The sequence below is a fragment of the Furipterus horrens genome, unplaced genomic scaffold (genome assembly GCF_987537825.1).
Source record: "Furipterus horrens unplaced genomic scaffold, mFurHor1.1.pri manual_scaffold_3, whole genome shotgun sequence".
NCBI classification, from domain to species: domain Eukaryota; kingdom Metazoa; phylum Chordata; class Mammalia; order Chiroptera; family Furipteridae; genus Furipterus; species Furipterus horrens.
Genome location: NW_028327173.1, coordinates 153,250,247 through 153,265,433, shown reverse-complemented (window position 1 = coordinate 153,265,433; position 15,187 = coordinate 153,250,247). Strand labels below are relative to the sequence as shown.

At 40.8% G+C, this 15,187-nt stretch overlaps 1 protein-coding gene across 1 annotated transcript in view; it reads right to left on the bottom strand.

Annotated features, from left to right (window-relative positions):
- Window positions 1-779: 779 nt before the first annotated feature.
- The window catches only part of SEMA6D (semaphorin 6D), a 54,929-nt gene continuing 40,521 nt past the window's right edge, over window positions 780-15,187 (bottom strand). Inside the window, exons 3-19 of the mRNA XM_090270564.1 lie at window positions 14,962-15,073; window positions 14,349-14,409; window positions 14,165-14,227; window positions 13,953-14,054; window positions 13,618-13,708; window positions 13,065-13,184; window positions 12,320-12,408; window positions 11,373-11,590; window positions 11,132-11,263; window positions 10,684-10,839; window positions 10,420-10,593; window positions 8,953-9,093; window positions 8,777-8,857; window positions 8,277-8,338; window positions 7,834-7,890; window positions 6,192-6,356; window positions 780-4,453 (exon numbers count right to left, since the gene is read on the bottom strand). Coding sequence (XP_090126690.1) covers window positions 3,165-4,453; window positions 6,192-6,356; window positions 7,834-7,890; window positions 8,277-8,338; window positions 8,777-8,857; window positions 8,953-9,093; window positions 10,420-10,593; window positions 10,684-10,839; window positions 11,132-11,263; window positions 11,373-11,590; window positions 12,320-12,408; window positions 13,065-13,184; window positions 13,618-13,708; window positions 13,953-14,054; window positions 14,165-14,227; window positions 14,349-14,409; window positions 14,962-15,073 — 3,113 coding nt within the window. The 3' untranslated portion in view covers window positions 780-3,164. The remainder of the gene's footprint in view (window positions 4,454-6,191; window positions 6,357-7,833; window positions 7,891-8,276; window positions 8,339-8,776; window positions 8,858-8,952; window positions 9,094-10,419; window positions 10,594-10,683; window positions 10,840-11,131; window positions 11,264-11,372; window positions 11,591-12,319; window positions 12,409-13,064; window positions 13,185-13,617; window positions 13,709-13,952; window positions 14,055-14,164; window positions 14,228-14,348; window positions 14,410-14,961; window positions 15,074-15,187) is intronic.

Sequence of the window (15,187 nt, the reverse complement as noted above, 5' to 3'; positions counted from 1 at the left end):
GAACTAACACAGAAATGCAGCACCCCTCTTTAGATGACATTGTGCAAAACAAGGACCGAGACAGATATGGCAGCTTCTGCAGAGATGCTGCTGGGACTCTTGAGGAAAAAAAATGTGGCCACAGAGAGGAGGCGCAGAGGGGCTTCAGCCAGGAGCAGCAGCTGGACCCAAGAGGGCAGGGGTTCCTACAAACACTCCCATTGTCTCTCCCAGAAGTGGCGTGACACCATCAGCAACCAGAAGATCCAATGACAGCAGCCATCAACTCAGTCCATGCTAAGGGAAGAACCAAAAGAAATCATAATTTTATCTTCCATTTCAATATTTGGAAACGGTATCTATTAATAATATGTTCTATTGAGTTAAAACAACAGAATTGAGAAATACCATATACCAAGGAGCAGGAAATGTTCTCTGGAATCCGGTATACCAGCTAAAATTTTAGACTTAAAATGACACAGAAAAAAAATGTGGGAATACAAGTCATGAATTTTAACAATGTCTGTTGAACTAGATATGTGGACACATGAGCCACTAGTATGTTTGCCTATAGTATTTGACTGCTGGTTTTGGGGATTGTTTCTCAATATTTCAGGACTCTGTCCATCAGTATCAGCTTCCCAAGAAGAGAATGGCAGTGTATTCCTGCTGGGCAACAAATGCTCCAGATAAGAATATTTTGGGCGATATTTAAAAAAGAAACTCTCACTGGTGTGGACTCAAAAACATTTTGAAAATATGATACGTTATACACCTCTTCAATATCAAAAGTCAGGATATACTGATTTATATATTTATTTTGACTTTACATGCGGTGTTAAAAACCCGAGGTACATATTATTTACACATCCACAATACAAGTTTACAAGATATCTATACATGTTAAAGTACTCTATAAAACAGTATAGAGCCACTTCACTTTAGGGTTATTTTGCCGTAACATTAAAAAAGATACAATCTTGTGTTTACCTTTGCACAAATGGATAAAGCATTTAAAAATTAAATTAACAGGATAGAGACTAGATTTAATGTTAGAAATTTCAACATAAATACTGATAGAACTCACATTACAAACTACAAGGCAGCACAATGTTACAAAATGTTATCCGGGGATCACACAGAGTTACTGTTCTGTTTTCCACACGCCGGGATTAATATTGGTAAGGTAAACTCAAACACGTTTGCCGGCGGTGGACTGAGCAGTGTTTATTGTTGGTTTAATTTATTATTAATCTGTAATATTTTAGTTGCAAAGCTGAAGTGTTTCGAGAACAGAAGTTCTAGCTTTTGAGCTTCCAGAGATCTCAGGGAATCACATTCTTTATAAAACGATATTCTCAGAGGAAAAGAATAACTGTATCAGTATTCTACACTTTGTATAAAAATGCTCTGCTCTTCTGTCACCCATCCTCCCCCAGGTAATGTATATCATCAGCATTATCACAAGAAATCAGTGGAACATACTTGTCTCACTAACTCAGGAGCATTCCTCTGCCTGGATACTTTCTAGATGAGGGTCAATAAACCGTGGTGTGGTGCTCAGCATATCAACTGCAACAGTCATTGGGGCTGCCCATCAACAACTGCAAGTGGCTTCTGCAAACCTATGAATAAATGACTATGGTTTCTGCAGGTGTTACATTACCCCAGAAACCTCATTTGGCTTCACATTATTGCCGGTTCATCCTTAGGAAAGCAGGAGTGGAATGTCTATCATGGCAAAGGACGCAATGCTGCTATTTGGGTGGACTGTTTTACAATTAATTGTTCTAGGTTGTTTTTATGATTTTTTAAAAAGTCTTTTCAGGTGCTGGTTGAAAAACATTTACAACTGGCACTCAGTAAATGATGTGCTATACTGAAAACACTTGACATATTTTAGTACTTCTATCATTCTCATGAATAAGGCACAAAATGCACAGATTCAGGTAAACTCACATGTAATATTTACAGTATTTTGTCATTACCTGCATGACTCGGGAGAAAAATTCTCACATAACAACAACATAGACAACATGACTGCACCACTGTTAGGTTTTCAGACTGTCTGTTAAGCCAATCACAATTCTTTTCACATTTCCTTCTTTTGTCTTTTAAAAAAATTTTTAAATCTTGGTGGTAGGAGGAGTTAAAGGAAGAGACATTTTACCACATGGGAAAAACCAAACACAATAAAAATAAAACCTTATTAGTGTCCAAGGTTAAATAGTGACTCAGGCTTAGATTCACAGTGGACAGGTAAATTTTACTACTGTAAAATACTGTTGGATAAATCAAGGATACCTCTTAACATCTCTATCTCCTTAGGCTGGCAAGACTGTCATAGAAGTTTTAATGAATAGCAGCACACAATTACTTAGAACTTTTATATTCTGGCATTGGGTACCCCATAAGTCAATCATACGGATGGTCAAATCAGCCTTGATTTTACTTCTTTGTCAAAGCTGAACCCAATGGACTGCTGTTGGAAGTAGCTATTGTCTCTTGTTCAGTCATGCTCAATGTAAACAACGCCATAGCACAACAAGATGCAATGGGAACCTAAACAAATCCTAGTGGGTACAGAACACACACACACACACACACACACACACACACACACTCACACACCACAGTTCATTGGTGGCATGAAAAAAATGCCCCACATGAAAAAATGCTACAGTTTGGGTCAGAGACTGAATTTTTAACAAATCGTTTGGTAATCTACAAGTTTGTTTCTTTGAGACATTACCATTGTTTTTGACATTTGTGCAAGAGGCAAGGTGAATGCATACATATTAAAATGTTCACATTTAATGGGAAGACCACACATCATGGCAGTCTAAGTTGAACCCATTTTCAAGTATTTGCTCACAGATTCTTCTGCGTACTGTATCGGCTCTTTACACTGGGAAGGTAGCCTCTCAGAGCTACCCCTCTCTTCAGCTTCAAACAAAAGAAATGGAATGGCCAGCACCTTCCTTTGTTTTCGCGCAAGTACACAGAAGCCTTGTTGCAGTAGCTACATGTGGCAAGTTCTGATGTTGCCAAAGTTAGAAAGAGTTTCTTTGGCCACTTGGTTCTCTTAAAATACAAGTGAGTCTCTTATTTTAAGGTACCCTTACAACACCATCCTCAGCAACAGGGACAGGACAAAGCCACATGGGGAATAGCACACTTGAGGCCTAGTAAGTGTATTTGTTCAGTGGTCTGACAGATGTCGTCTGAGGAGCAAATGAAGGCTTTGGTGGCACGTCAGGTTTTAAGGACGGTGTCCTCTTTAGCCCCGTCCTAGGAAGGGTGCCATTACTGGTGTAGCTGCTCTGTCTGGAGAGGGAAGGCTGCAGATGAACACTCACTGGTGTTCCCTGAATGTAGTCCACCTTCGCCCCTGTTGGTGTGGGCACGTACCCGCCACGGTTCATGCTGGGCTGTCTGGACAACAAAATACCATTGGGTGAGTTTAAGTTTTTAGGCATAGCAGATATGGAGTGCCTCTGGGAGGAATTTTTGTGGTAACCTCTTTGTCTTTCCAGAGAAGTCATTGGGACTCCAGGGGTGGTGGGGACATCCACTCGCTTGGTTGGGCTATTTCTGGGGAGAGTGGAAGGAGGAGAGTAGAGCGATGCCTCCCGGTTAGGGACCTTGGGTGGGACCTCAGACATCGGTCCCACAGGATCCAGCATTAGGGTCTGGTGAGCCATTTGGATGTCTCCCATGATGGCTTTGGGGTTACTATTTGGGTCACTTAGATGCTTCAGGAGATCATTGAGGGTATTTCTGGAATCCACTGAACGCCGGTGGTCTCTTTTACTAGAGGACTTTGTAAGAGGGTGGTCAGTGTGTTGAAGCTTTTTTTCAGCTTTATGAGCATTAGAGTTTGAAAAAGATGTGTTGTAATCATGGGTAGCATTAGGAAGAACAATGGCACTGGGGATATGCCCATGACTTAAGGGGGAGTGGGGTGGAGGACTAGAAGGGAAGAACTGGGGCGTTTCTTTCCTTGAAGCTCCATGGCCATGGGCCTTGTCTGAGTGGCTCTTCATGGCTTGCAGGGTCTTCTGGTGCAGGACAGGTGTAGACTCGGGTGTGGGGAGTGCAGCCAGCTCAGGAGGTTGGCCTCGATGGTCCATTACCATCGATTTAGTGTCTCCGGTGGGTGGCAGCTCTTTCCGACTGGTTAGCAGGTTACTATACAATTTGGGAGAATCAATATTCTGCTGATATTCCTTGACCGGGCTGTCAAAGAGACCATTCAGTTTGGCAAAACTTCCACTGGAGTCTGTGCACGACTGGGCAGACTCTGCATCTTTATGGATCTTCCTGTTTTTCCGAACAAACATGTCGCGATAGCAGTATACTGCCACACCTGCAATGAATGCACCCAAAACAAAAGCGGCAAAGACACAGGTGATGAGGACATTCATGTGAACCATCTGATTGGACTCTCCAGACTGGACTTCCCATCGTACACCTGCAATAGACACAGGGAGAGAGTCTGAGTGAGATGCTCTTAAAACAGTATCAGCCAGCAAGTGGCTGCCACCTTTACATGGTCTATATGCTTAGCTTGGAGGGTCAGGTAGACTCTAAATTTCCATTTTTTTTCTTTATTCACAATAGGATCCCCAGAGACATCTGATTGCAGCAAATGCCAGGATAACTCGAATCTCCCATTGAACTAAATTCTCTCTTTTCTCCTCCAACCCCTCTTAAATAGTTGTTATATAACATTAGAAATTTTAAGGGTTTCACCTAAAAATTAGATTTAGAAAGTGTATATTTTCTAAATGACCTATATTAAACTCATGGAATGTTTTATCTCATGGTTTTCTCCTTTTCATAAATCAGTATTAAAGGGCAGCTGCTAGGTCTAGGGAAATCTATGAATTGGCATAAATATATATTATGCTAACATAATTATGCTAATACAATTTTGCTACCTTAACTGGAATAAAAACACATCATTTGTTCACAGACTAAGAGCATCTGCTTGGTCATTGTTAGCTACAGACAGAGACTTTCATGTTTGCTTTGATTTTTTTTTTTTTCATTCCATCTTGGGGCGAAGTACCCTTGAATTGCCTGCTATGAAAGAAATCTAAAGTCTGAGGAAATATACTTTTTAATAGTTAAGTAAGATGACTCAAATATATTAAGATATTTAGAAATATTTGTTAAACTAGAAAAAGAGTGAATTAGTTTTAATTATTGGAATTTTTAATGCAACCACAGACATCTAACAGTCAACCAAAGAAATGTTAGTTTAAGAGGTATCCAAGTCTGTTACATGCTATAAACACAGCTATCCCAGATTAAGGTAAGTCAAGAGCGATTTTGAAGATTTGGTTGCTTTAAGTTAGTACTAAGGCCTTTGAATGTTAGTTGTTTTTAATCAACGTCCAGGGTTATGTGATTCAGTGGCATTTTGAAAGACAAAGAAAGAAAAGTAGAAATGGTATTACTAAAAAAAAAAAAAAAAAAAAAAAAGCAGAAAGAATGATTATAAAATTGTTTACAATGAAAATATATAAAACCAAAATCAACAGAGGCAAACATAAATGGCAACGCACTGTCATAACAACTGATTGGAAACCTGATCCCATAGTTTGGCAAGCACTAAAAGAATAACTTTTTACCCCACTGCAATATATCTAATAAGCCTAGTTTATCGGCAGCTATGTAATAACTGCTTCTATCATGGGTTGAAAAGGATGGTTTTGGATAAATTCCGTTAGGTTTTATTGCTTGTGGCATTCAAGCAACTTAGCACCTCACATATCCTTTTCATATTGCATTGTGAACTAGAGCGAAACAAAAGACTTGGAAAGGCTCTCTGGTAAAACATCTGATATCTGGGTATCTGCAATGAATGAGTTTTGTTTTTCATCTGGTTGAATGACCCTCAAACTTCTCTGATACCCAGAAGTCTCCAGCTCCTTCAGACAGAAACGAACAGATTAGATAGTCTGAGTGGCTGTGCCACTACCCTTTCTTGAACAGCTTTCCACCTCTCACGTCTTTTAAGGAATGCAGTCCAGTATGTGCACAGAAACCCCAGTGACTGTGGCCAGGGCGGGGGGGGTGGTGGGAACAGCAGTGGCAGTCCCTTCTCGGTGCACCTGTGGAGAGCCCTCGGCCCTTGGGTTTTTCAGGGGCATTGCGTATCAGGTTTCCACTCAGTGAGAGGTATTTCCCTGGTGAGGCCTTACCCTTTGGGATACCTGATAAATGATCAGTAAAATCAGAAGTGTTTGGGTCATCTTGAACTACAAATTTCCGGGAGCTCGTCAATTTAGGTCTCCAGGTATCAATCACTTTAGGTGTGATTTCTGGGATACTTGCTGTGGTAACAGAAGATGAAGATACCTCCATGTCTGTGGTGGCAAACAGATTTTTATTAATGTGGGTCATGTCAGCAGATTTCTCTGACTGGTCTGTTGCATTTTTAAGTACAGTTGAAATAAAGTTTTGGACAATTCCTGCTCCAAGATTTTATCAAAACACACCCACAGAGACTACATCAAATCTTTTTCTTGCAAGGAAAAAATGAAAACTAAAAATTAACAATAAAGCTACATCAAGCAGATTTCAAAATTAACAATACTCAAAACACTCCTATGGAAGCCCCTGTAGTGACGAATGACACTTGTGGAAAAAGTCATTCAAATACCCAAGATTAATTGTTATGTTTTTTTCATCCTTTTGTGAGACATCATTTCCTTTCCTTTTGTGTATATTTTTCAAGCACTTCCATAGACGCTTGGAAACTGTATGCCTTTCCTGGGAGCCTAAGTGTAACTTCATCAGAAAGCACCTGGGTAAGTCCATCTAAACACCTGATGGGGGACCCAACAGACCAGCTCTGCCTATGTTGTCCTGCTTTGCCGGGGACCCCGTCCATCTGCAGATTATTCACTGCACTGAGGGCTCGCTGTCCACGGTGAAGCCCTGAAGCCGAGACGAACCTTGCCCTTGCCTTCCAGAATGCCCGGGGAGTTTCTTCCAAAGAGTTAGCAGCAACTCTTGCAAAAGAAACACCATTTATAAGCTGAATTAGGATGTTCTGATACATAAATCTGCCACCCTTTCCCCCACTTCCCCGAGGAATGGAACTGCTGGTGAGTTTTAGAAGCAGTAATAGGATAGGGAGTGACTTAACCTCATGGCATGTCTATTACTGATATTTGCCCTCAAAATGTAAGCACATGATTTTTAGTTTAAGACTCCAGAGACCCCAGTTCAGACCAGTGTAATGTCACAGATGAGGACTCCAAAACAGATACAGACAGAGGGGCGTGGGGAGCCCACAGAGCAACCGAACACACCAGAAACCAGCTTCATTCAACCAGGAGCCTTTTTCATACCACTGAGACCACAACATCCCAACTTGCCCAGGGTTACCACAAGCCACTCAAGAAAGATCTCTTAAATTCATAAATACACATTTTGGGGAAATGTGTATTTGCTTACTAAGTCTGAGGAAAGGTGAGGAGAGGAAGGGGAAAATAATGAAATTCTGCCATCCATTAGATGTAGATGGCCAGAGGGAACATTCACAATGCACAAGGGTGAGAAGAAAGCTCGGGTGGACGCGTGCAGCTGGAATGTAGTCTATGTTAATCCATCTGACTTTCTGTAGAGGATGTGCCTTGGCCAATGATGGACTGTTAACATGCTCCACAGGGTGAAGTACTGAGTAAGAAAAAGTCTTTTGGTACCATCAGTGGGATTATGAGTCAAAGCACAAAAATGAAGGCTGCCAAACTGCGCAAAAGGAGGGGAGGAGGGGCTGAAAATGCTGAACTGAAGGAAAGAAAAGGTTGTTAATTCAAAAAAATTAAAAAAACTAACCAGATGTTGGACCGCCAAATATTTTGTAATCTGGTGTAGTTGAAGTAGGCAAAATTTCTAAAAGAATTAAAGGAACAAGTAATCAGTAAAAAGTAACCAAAAGAAAGCAAAAATGTATGAGTTCCAATTAACTAAAAAAGTCAAAAGAAAAGACTATAAATGAAAAGATTAATCTACTGGTTAGAACTACCTTTCTCTAGATTTCCTACAAAATTGTAAATGGTGAAGGAAAAAAAAATTAAGATTCTCTAAGGAAAAAAAACAAAAAACAAGATCCTTCTCTAACGTATCCCCATGACCAAAGAGCTCAGCTTTTGCGAAGTTTAAGTTAAATGCTAGGTGGTATGTGTCCTGAGTCATTAAAAGGCTGGTTGTAAAATAATGTTCACGTGCAAATGTGGTCAAAAAGAAGTGCCAGGAGGGCAAGGAAGATGCAGCCTTACCATGGCAGTCCCCTAGATGGGCCGTGTTGCCGTACTCCATGTCTTGTTCATATCCTCCAGCGCTGTGGTTATGGAAAGCAAAGAAGTCTTCAGTTAGCAGCCTTCATAGGAACACAAGCGACAACCAGAGCAGAACCAAGAACACAAATTGATTAGTAGTAAGAACAGGCAGAGAGAAAAAATGGACATTTCAACAACGTAGCGGGCTAAGTTGAGTATGTCTGTTAAACATTTGGTCACTGGAATATTTAAGAAAGCAGAAGAGAACTGACTATCTCTCTTGGGTATTATACTGTCTATAATCTCCCTCTCACAGCTCCAGAGTGTCCTTTTCTTTTCTTTTTCTAGTTTTCCCATAACCGAAAGAAGAAAAAGAAAAAAAGAAAAAAAAATAATAAAAGTAGTGTTATTGGAAGTTTTCTAAAATTTCTAGCTTTACAGACCCGAGAAAGACAACAGCAGATGTGGCGATCTTGGCTGATGTGACCGAGTATACTTACAGCATCCCTGGGGTGGCTCTACCACAGGCCCCCTGGCTTAACAGCCAGCCACAGTATGGGTCCCGAGATGCAATGCAAGACCTGCACAAAACGAAAGAGAACATGACTTAGATTTTCTCATCATCAAAGGTCTAAATGCTGCAAGACCCAGGGCAAGAACAGAAACATCAGCTTACTTTTTACATGATCCATAACGCTCACAGCGACTAAGTGGAATGCGAATGACGCAGCTGGAGAAGGCCACGTACAAAGTATGATGATCCTTATCCAACTGCAACGAGATGACCTTTTTGTCCTCCTCGTTCTCAGTGTTACATCTATATCGTGGGATACGTTTTGAAGCCGTAAGTTTAGTAAGTCAAAGGCTACATGAAGCATACAAGGCAAGTGAGGTTTGCTTTTTGCAATTACTGAGAGCTGGGAGGTCTTAAGGAATGTTCTCAGTAGCAAACTAGGCAAGTACGCAATTTGGAAAGTAATAATTATGTGATTCATCTTCTACTGCTCTGCATGGTTAGTTAAATTTCAGGCTGGATAAAAGGTTTTGTAAGATTGCTTTCCCATTCTGACGATTGAAGGGAATTATATTTGTGAAGACCATGTTGGACTACAGGGGCAAAAAAAGAATAACATTTTAATGCATCTATGTTATTTTTTATCCTCATGTGAAGACACTTTTTTTTATTGCTTTGAGAGGGGAAGAGAGAGAGAGAGACAGAGACAGAGAGAGAGAACAAGCTCATCGATGTGAATGAGAAACATTGATTGGTTGCCTGCTCATAAACGCCCCAACCAGGAATCAAACCCACAACCTGTGTGTGTGCCCTGATTGGGAATTGAACCCACCACCTTTCAGTCTGTGGGATGATACTCCAACTGAGTCACACCAGCCAATGCTGTTTTTTTTTTTTTTTTTTTTTTTTAATGTCCTTTTCTTTTCTTTTCTTTTTTAAGATTCTATGTACTTATTTTCAGAGAGAGGGGAAGGGAGGGAGAGAAACATCAATGAGTGGTTGCCTCTTGTGTGCCCCAGCTGGGGACCTGGCCCACAACTCAGGAATGTGCCCTGACTGAGACTTGAACCATCGACCTTTTGGTTCACAGGCTGGTGCTCAATCCACTGAGACACACCAGCCAGGGCAAGCGCTATTTTAATGCATTTAAATCTTCCTTTGCTAGATGTTTCTGGGATCTCTCCTTAGTCTCTTTTACTCCATTTCTCTCATCTATTTTTTGTTTGTTTAATGATCTAAATAATCTTTCATGTCAGTGGTTGGAAGAACTGTACTGTGTGTGCATTTGTGTGTGCTTGTGACTGTCAGTTGTGTGCAACATCTGGAGATTTATCTGCAAGGTAGGAGGTGGTGCTAAAACTCTGCACTTCCACAGGTGAAATAAAAGGGTGGAATTATTTTTAAACTTATCAGCTGCCCATCCCCAAACCCCAGTAGACTCAGGAAGAAAACAAACCCAGGATTTATTGCAGTGAGATGAAAAAAAAAAAAAACAAAAAAACCCAAAACCCAAAACACTAATATGCCAAACCACTGCTAATTTAGAGGACAGAAAGGAAATGACTAGATGAAATAAACTCCGGAAATTTTTGAGCAGTGCTGAAGAGTATTCTCGTAAAATATACCTACTTTGCATGGTTGTATGCTTCAATCTCTTCCAGTAATACGCTGTCATTCAAAGAGAAAGAACTGGTCTTTGCCAAAATTTTAAGTACCACACCAGCTTCTGAGCCAACAAAGATGACAGTGTAATTCTGGTAGGGTCCGGCAGAATGGTCAACAGCGATGGCTGTCAGTCTGTACCTGCCGACGAGGTGAGACAAGTCAGGGGTGAGGCCAACGGGAAGGAAAGGGACTGGATGGGAGCGGGTCACCCTTTCCGCAAGGTTTTACCTGATCCGAGTCTTTGTGAACCAGGGCTCCTCTGCAATGGGTGGGACGGCAGAGTCCATCAGGGGGTGGGATTTGATGAATGACAGGGTTTCATCCGGGAAATCAATGGAGGTTTTATAAGCTTCAGCAAGGCCATGCTTCGCACAACAGCCAGGCCTGAAAGGAAAACAGTGTTTTTTTTCCCCCGCCTCATAAATTGTATCTAAGGAATAAGTAAGTGTCCATTCTGAAAGAAGAGGTCGAGAGAAAAAAAAGAGTAAGAGAACACCAAAGAGCAACACTATTCCCCCGATTCCAGCGGGTTTTCCACGTGCATGCTCACAGGGTTATGCTGACTGACTGATGTTCTGTCATGCAGCACAGGCTAGCCCTTCTGCTGTCTGAGGGTGGATGCGCCCAGTGGCCAGACAGTTTTTCTAAAGACAAAACCCTTTTTGTCTTTCTTTACCTTGGCTTTGGTACTTTGTCTTCAGGGACTGCTGTCCAAACAGAATCTGGAGTTTTCTGTTCTTTAAATCGTCCTTTGAATACTTTCTCAATGTCATCCATGCTAAATGCACAGACTGCTGAACCAGGAATGCTGAAAAGGGGGAAAACCATCAGAAAAGCATCCGGCGACAACAGGCCCGCTCGTGGGTCCCACAAGCAAGGACAGAACATCTTCTGAGGTGCCCAGGATGGGTTCTCACCTGTTGAGCTGTGTGGTGAACACCCCGACCACCGTGGGGATGCCATTGATTTGTATTATGTCTGTAATCGACTGCAGAACATCAAAGTAGAAGAACGAATCTCCGGGGACGGAGCAGTTAAGCCGAGCCTTCAGGAATGACGTCCAGTGTTTCTCTAGGACCCGCTGGGAGCCACCCATGTCATTTTTACATATGCGGGCCACACGGGAATACACAGCCTGCCCACAGGACAAAACAGAGCAAGAGGGTATGAGCATGCAGGGGGAATGAAAGCCAAAAGCTGCTATTGATGGGCGGAAGGAGACATGCTACAGATATAACAGGTTCAAAAGAATCCAGCAGTCTTCTCTCTAGGGATCTGTAAACTAAGAATGTAAACGAGATTTACCTGTGAGAAAAAAAGGGCCAGTTTCCTGTTCTGCCAAACAAGCTCCCCAAGAAGTAAGCCACTGAACTGCCTGGCTGAAGGGAAACCACTCCTTGCCTTGTCTCGTACTTTGCTTCTCCTATTGCTAATGAAACGTGTTGTCCTTAAACCTGGCGTAGAAGGGGTGGCAATAATTTAAACTCACATAGGCTCTTACCGAAGCACTTGAAATTAAACAAAGGCCTCTACTTTTCATCCTGCCTTTGACACAGAGAAACAATAAACTATCAATGGATTGCTAAAGAGTTAAAGAAGCATCCCAAGCTCAAGGGCGCCTGGAGAGCACTCTCTGTAGAGATAGGAAAAATGAAACCTCCTCCAGGTCCAAGGCTGCTGTTCCCTTTCAGGCCATTGTTCAGGCGATTTTCAGCAATTATTCTCGTGATAAGCTACTCGTCTCTCTGCACTTGGCCCTAAATACAGTGAGTGCTGGAAAACATGCAGAGACCATATCTCTACCACACTGGGCTCAATTCCGTTCAGTACAAGTCCACAGTACAAGTCGAGTGCATATACTTGCCTTGCCTAAATTATTATGTTCCACGGCGATTTCTCGAAAGAAGAAATAGACATAGTTTCCATACTCTATGGCATGAAGAAAGTGTGGCTCTGAAAGAAAAATTACAAACAAACTGGTTCTTAAAGGATAACTCCATTAGTGTATGACCCTGACTGCTAGGTATGACTGACAGATGCCACATAGCTACACTCAAGCCAATGAAAACTTCGTTGCAGCAATGAATCTGAGAAGTCCCGACATGGGTGAGTTGAAGCTCCAGGGAATGCAGGGTCTTTAATGCCAGCTAATGAGCTGTAAAAAGCCTACTGGGAACTGAACTATAGCAAAGGTCTTTGTTTCAACACATTTATTCATTAATCTATTTAACTAGGGAAGAAAACCTCTTACGTTGTGAAAATATTTTAAATCTTGATTTCTAGACTCCAAAGAACAAAATAATTCTGCAGATATGAGTTAATCAACTCTCACTGTTGACTTTTCAGGATAGGTAGATGAGAGTGGGCAAGGAGTCTTGTGTGCATTGAGATGTCACCTAAGATAAAATCCTGGATGAATCTACTTTCCTGCCTTGGATACGGTTCCCTTCATTCTTTGCCAATGCCCCTGTTCACAACCAAGGCAGCTTATACTTGCTCTAAATAAACAATATAAAGTCATGCACAACCCTCCTGATGCCCATGGTTCCTGTTCCCACTTGGCCATCTCACTACCCTTGGCAATCCCACACACTGCTCTTCAAAGGTACCTTTTATCCATTTGGAATCATATTTTATTGTACGAAGGGCAGATCCATCGCCCATGCTTCGATAAATAACAGCATCACTGGCCAAGAAGTCAGCCACCGTGGCAGAATACAGCTTCCCATCTGAAACCAAAGTTATACTTTGAGTAAAATAATCATAATTATCCTGTGGTGTGTTGCCCTGTGTCATGTGTTATACTCTTTGGAGTGCTCTCACCTGTTATTACTATATATAGAAACAAAGCTAAACCTGATGCTCATAATCAACCTGTAACAGGTTGCCCATAACATTACCTCATTTTATAGATGAAGAATCTAAGCATTAACAAAGTTAAGCAACTTATTCAGGGTCACTGGTCTAGGTAACAACAGAAGCAGGTGTCAGAATACTATACTATAATGTGCTTACTTTTAATTCTTTTTTGGAAAAGTTTTCATAGCTTTTGACTTTGAAATACCTATATCAAGGTAGCTATGAGATTTTTTTCTTCCTTTAAATTCCTTTGCACCTTCAATGTCATTAATCATTTATATTCATTACACTAAAGGATCTTACCAGCAAAAAGGGCAACGTTGGTTTGTCTGGCATCAAATGGGCATCTTGCCAGGCCACTAATTTCTTCCCCATCATACTCTAAGGTATTCAACTACAAAAGAAAAATAAATAGCTGGTGTCACATCTGTTCAGTGTACCTGTTTGAAGGCAATACTCTTTTATTTGTACTGAAATTCTATTTAAACAATTCTGTCTTTATTCTTCCACAGCATTAAGAGATAAAACAGATTACTAGGTTAGAGTAGAAAAGGCTCAACTTCAACAACAGCATACTAGTCAAGGAAGAAAGAAGAAAAATTAATTTTAAAAAAGCACATCATATAAAATATACTTACCCTATAGTATCTACACATGGGATTAAATGCATTGGTACCACATACAAAAACCATCTCATCGTTTCTTGGAACAAATACTTTAATGAAGTTGTGGCATTCATCCTAAAGAAGGTAATAATGACATTAATGTTAGACATTCCATGTGCTGACATCATGGGATCAAGACCATAGAAAGAATAAATATCAAACAGGTGCTTGTTTGTTTTCCTTACTTTATGTTTGCCTTTCATAGCACAGTTTTCTCGATCCTGTTGTCTTGACCGCCATGTCAGCTTCTGCATTAATCAAGTAAAACCCAAGTTCAACTTTTAACTGTGAAAATTCTGGGGGTGGGGATGGGGGCATTATCCAAGTTCTGAGGGAACGCAAGTAAATTTGGCAGCTACACTAGCTTACCTTGGTTGGTATGACTTCTGTTTTGGGGATTTCATTTAAGTTTACTGTATAAACTTGATCTCTGTTGGAAACAAGGCAGTAAGTCATATCATGGGAACGCATGAAAATGTTAAGCTGCTTCGTATTTTATTTTTACAGATTTGCTTTTATTGTGTTTTGGAGATCATTTGGATTTTCTCTGTCTCCAGCAAAGTCAACAAAGGGTACTTTTTCATTAGTGAGAAGCTTTTATATATCACTATGGTTAGGGAGCAGAGAAAGCTCTTCTCTCCAGGCGTGGGTCAAACTGCAGCTTGTATTAGTGTAGGCCTACTTCTAATATTTGCTCAAATAATTCCAAGTTAAAAAAGAATAAAAAAAGATTATTTTCCCCTGCTGCTTTAGGAATAAAGAACGATGTATGATTTCTTGATGGCAGTAATAAAACAGCACCACTAAAGGGTTTTGCTCTGCATTTTGTTCCTGGTACACAACACTGACTCCTCTCTGTGAGTATTTTTGGCTACTTGCAATTTTTGATCACAATCACGTATTAGTTTTTCATGAACTAAACACATTAATGCAAACATCACAAAAGAATTTTAATCTAATAAACCAATGAGAGGAAAATTACCTGCCAGCAATATAAAGTGTGTCTCGAATTTTCAACATCAGCTGAAAGTCCAGCCTGTGCTGCGATTCATTGCCTGAAGGGCGTCCTCTAAAAACCGGATATTGCCTTGAATCTGCAAGTAAAAATGGGCTAAACCATCAGTCGGGATTATGGAGCTAAAGAATCAATACAGAGCATTGATTAACTGTATATACTAGTTGTAGAAGGGTTTTAACTAAATTCCTCT